The sequence below is a fragment of the Monopterus albus genome, unplaced genomic scaffold (assembly GCF_001952655.1).
Source record: "Monopterus albus unplaced genomic scaffold, M_albus_1.0 scaffold531.1, whole genome shotgun sequence".
Taxonomy (NCBI): Eukaryota; Metazoa; Chordata; class Actinopteri; order Synbranchiformes; family Synbranchidae; genus Monopterus; species Monopterus albus.
In genome coordinates, this window is record NW_018128411.1 from 146348 (window position 1) to 147007 (window position 660).

The 660-nt window shown below is 46.5% G+C and overlaps 1 protein-coding gene across 1 annotated transcript in view; it reads right to left on the reverse strand.

Annotated features, from left to right (window-relative positions):
* The window catches only part of pck2 (phosphoenolpyruvate carboxykinase 2 (mitochondrial)), a 35037-nt gene extending 34377 nt beyond the window's left edge, over positions 1–660 (reverse strand). The window contains exon 1 of the mRNA XM_020588351.1: positions 171–660. Within this exon, the coding sequence (XP_020444007.1) occupies positions 171–202 (32 nt within the window). The 5' untranslated portion in view covers positions 203–660. The remainder of the gene's footprint in view (positions 1–170) is intronic.

Sequence of the window (660 nt, forward strand, 5' to 3'; positions counted from 1 at the left end):
ATATATATATACATATATATGGATATCAGATTTTAAATGAATGATAAAAGCATAGGTGAAACAAAAATATCCTCCGCAGTAGCTTAAGTAAGGTACAATGTTAAGTGTACGGCCAAAGTACGGCAAGTTTGTGCTTGAAGTATAAGAAAAAAAAAATCACAATGACTCACCTCCGTGTAAGTCCCAGTATAAGCCACGACATCGTTGGGTGCAAAGTTTTAAAAACTGCTTCAAAAGGCGACAGTGGGAAGAGGCTGAAGTGAAGTATCTGGATTGCGTCTAGAGCTGCCCAGGGCTCATACCTCTGTACTTTGCTCCCTGCACACACTGACACTGATATACTTGGACGTGACCAGTAACCTGGATGCTGAGCAGCTGATATGTCCCTCGAGGTCCGCAAACTACTTCGGAATGTTTGGCCGCTGGTTGCCAACGTGCGGGAGAGGGAGGTGTGTCTGCTATGGCGTCTCAACAACTTGTTATCCACTTATTCGCAGGCTGTGTCAACATCCTTGTTTCTTTCCTCTAAACTGCGGAACAACCGGCCGATGCAAGTTTCCACAGTTCCTGCACTGCCGAGCACAGCCAGAAGCAGCGCGGAGAAACATGTAGATATGTTAACTAGATGCCACATCGGCGCCTCTGACGCACGTCTCGCCC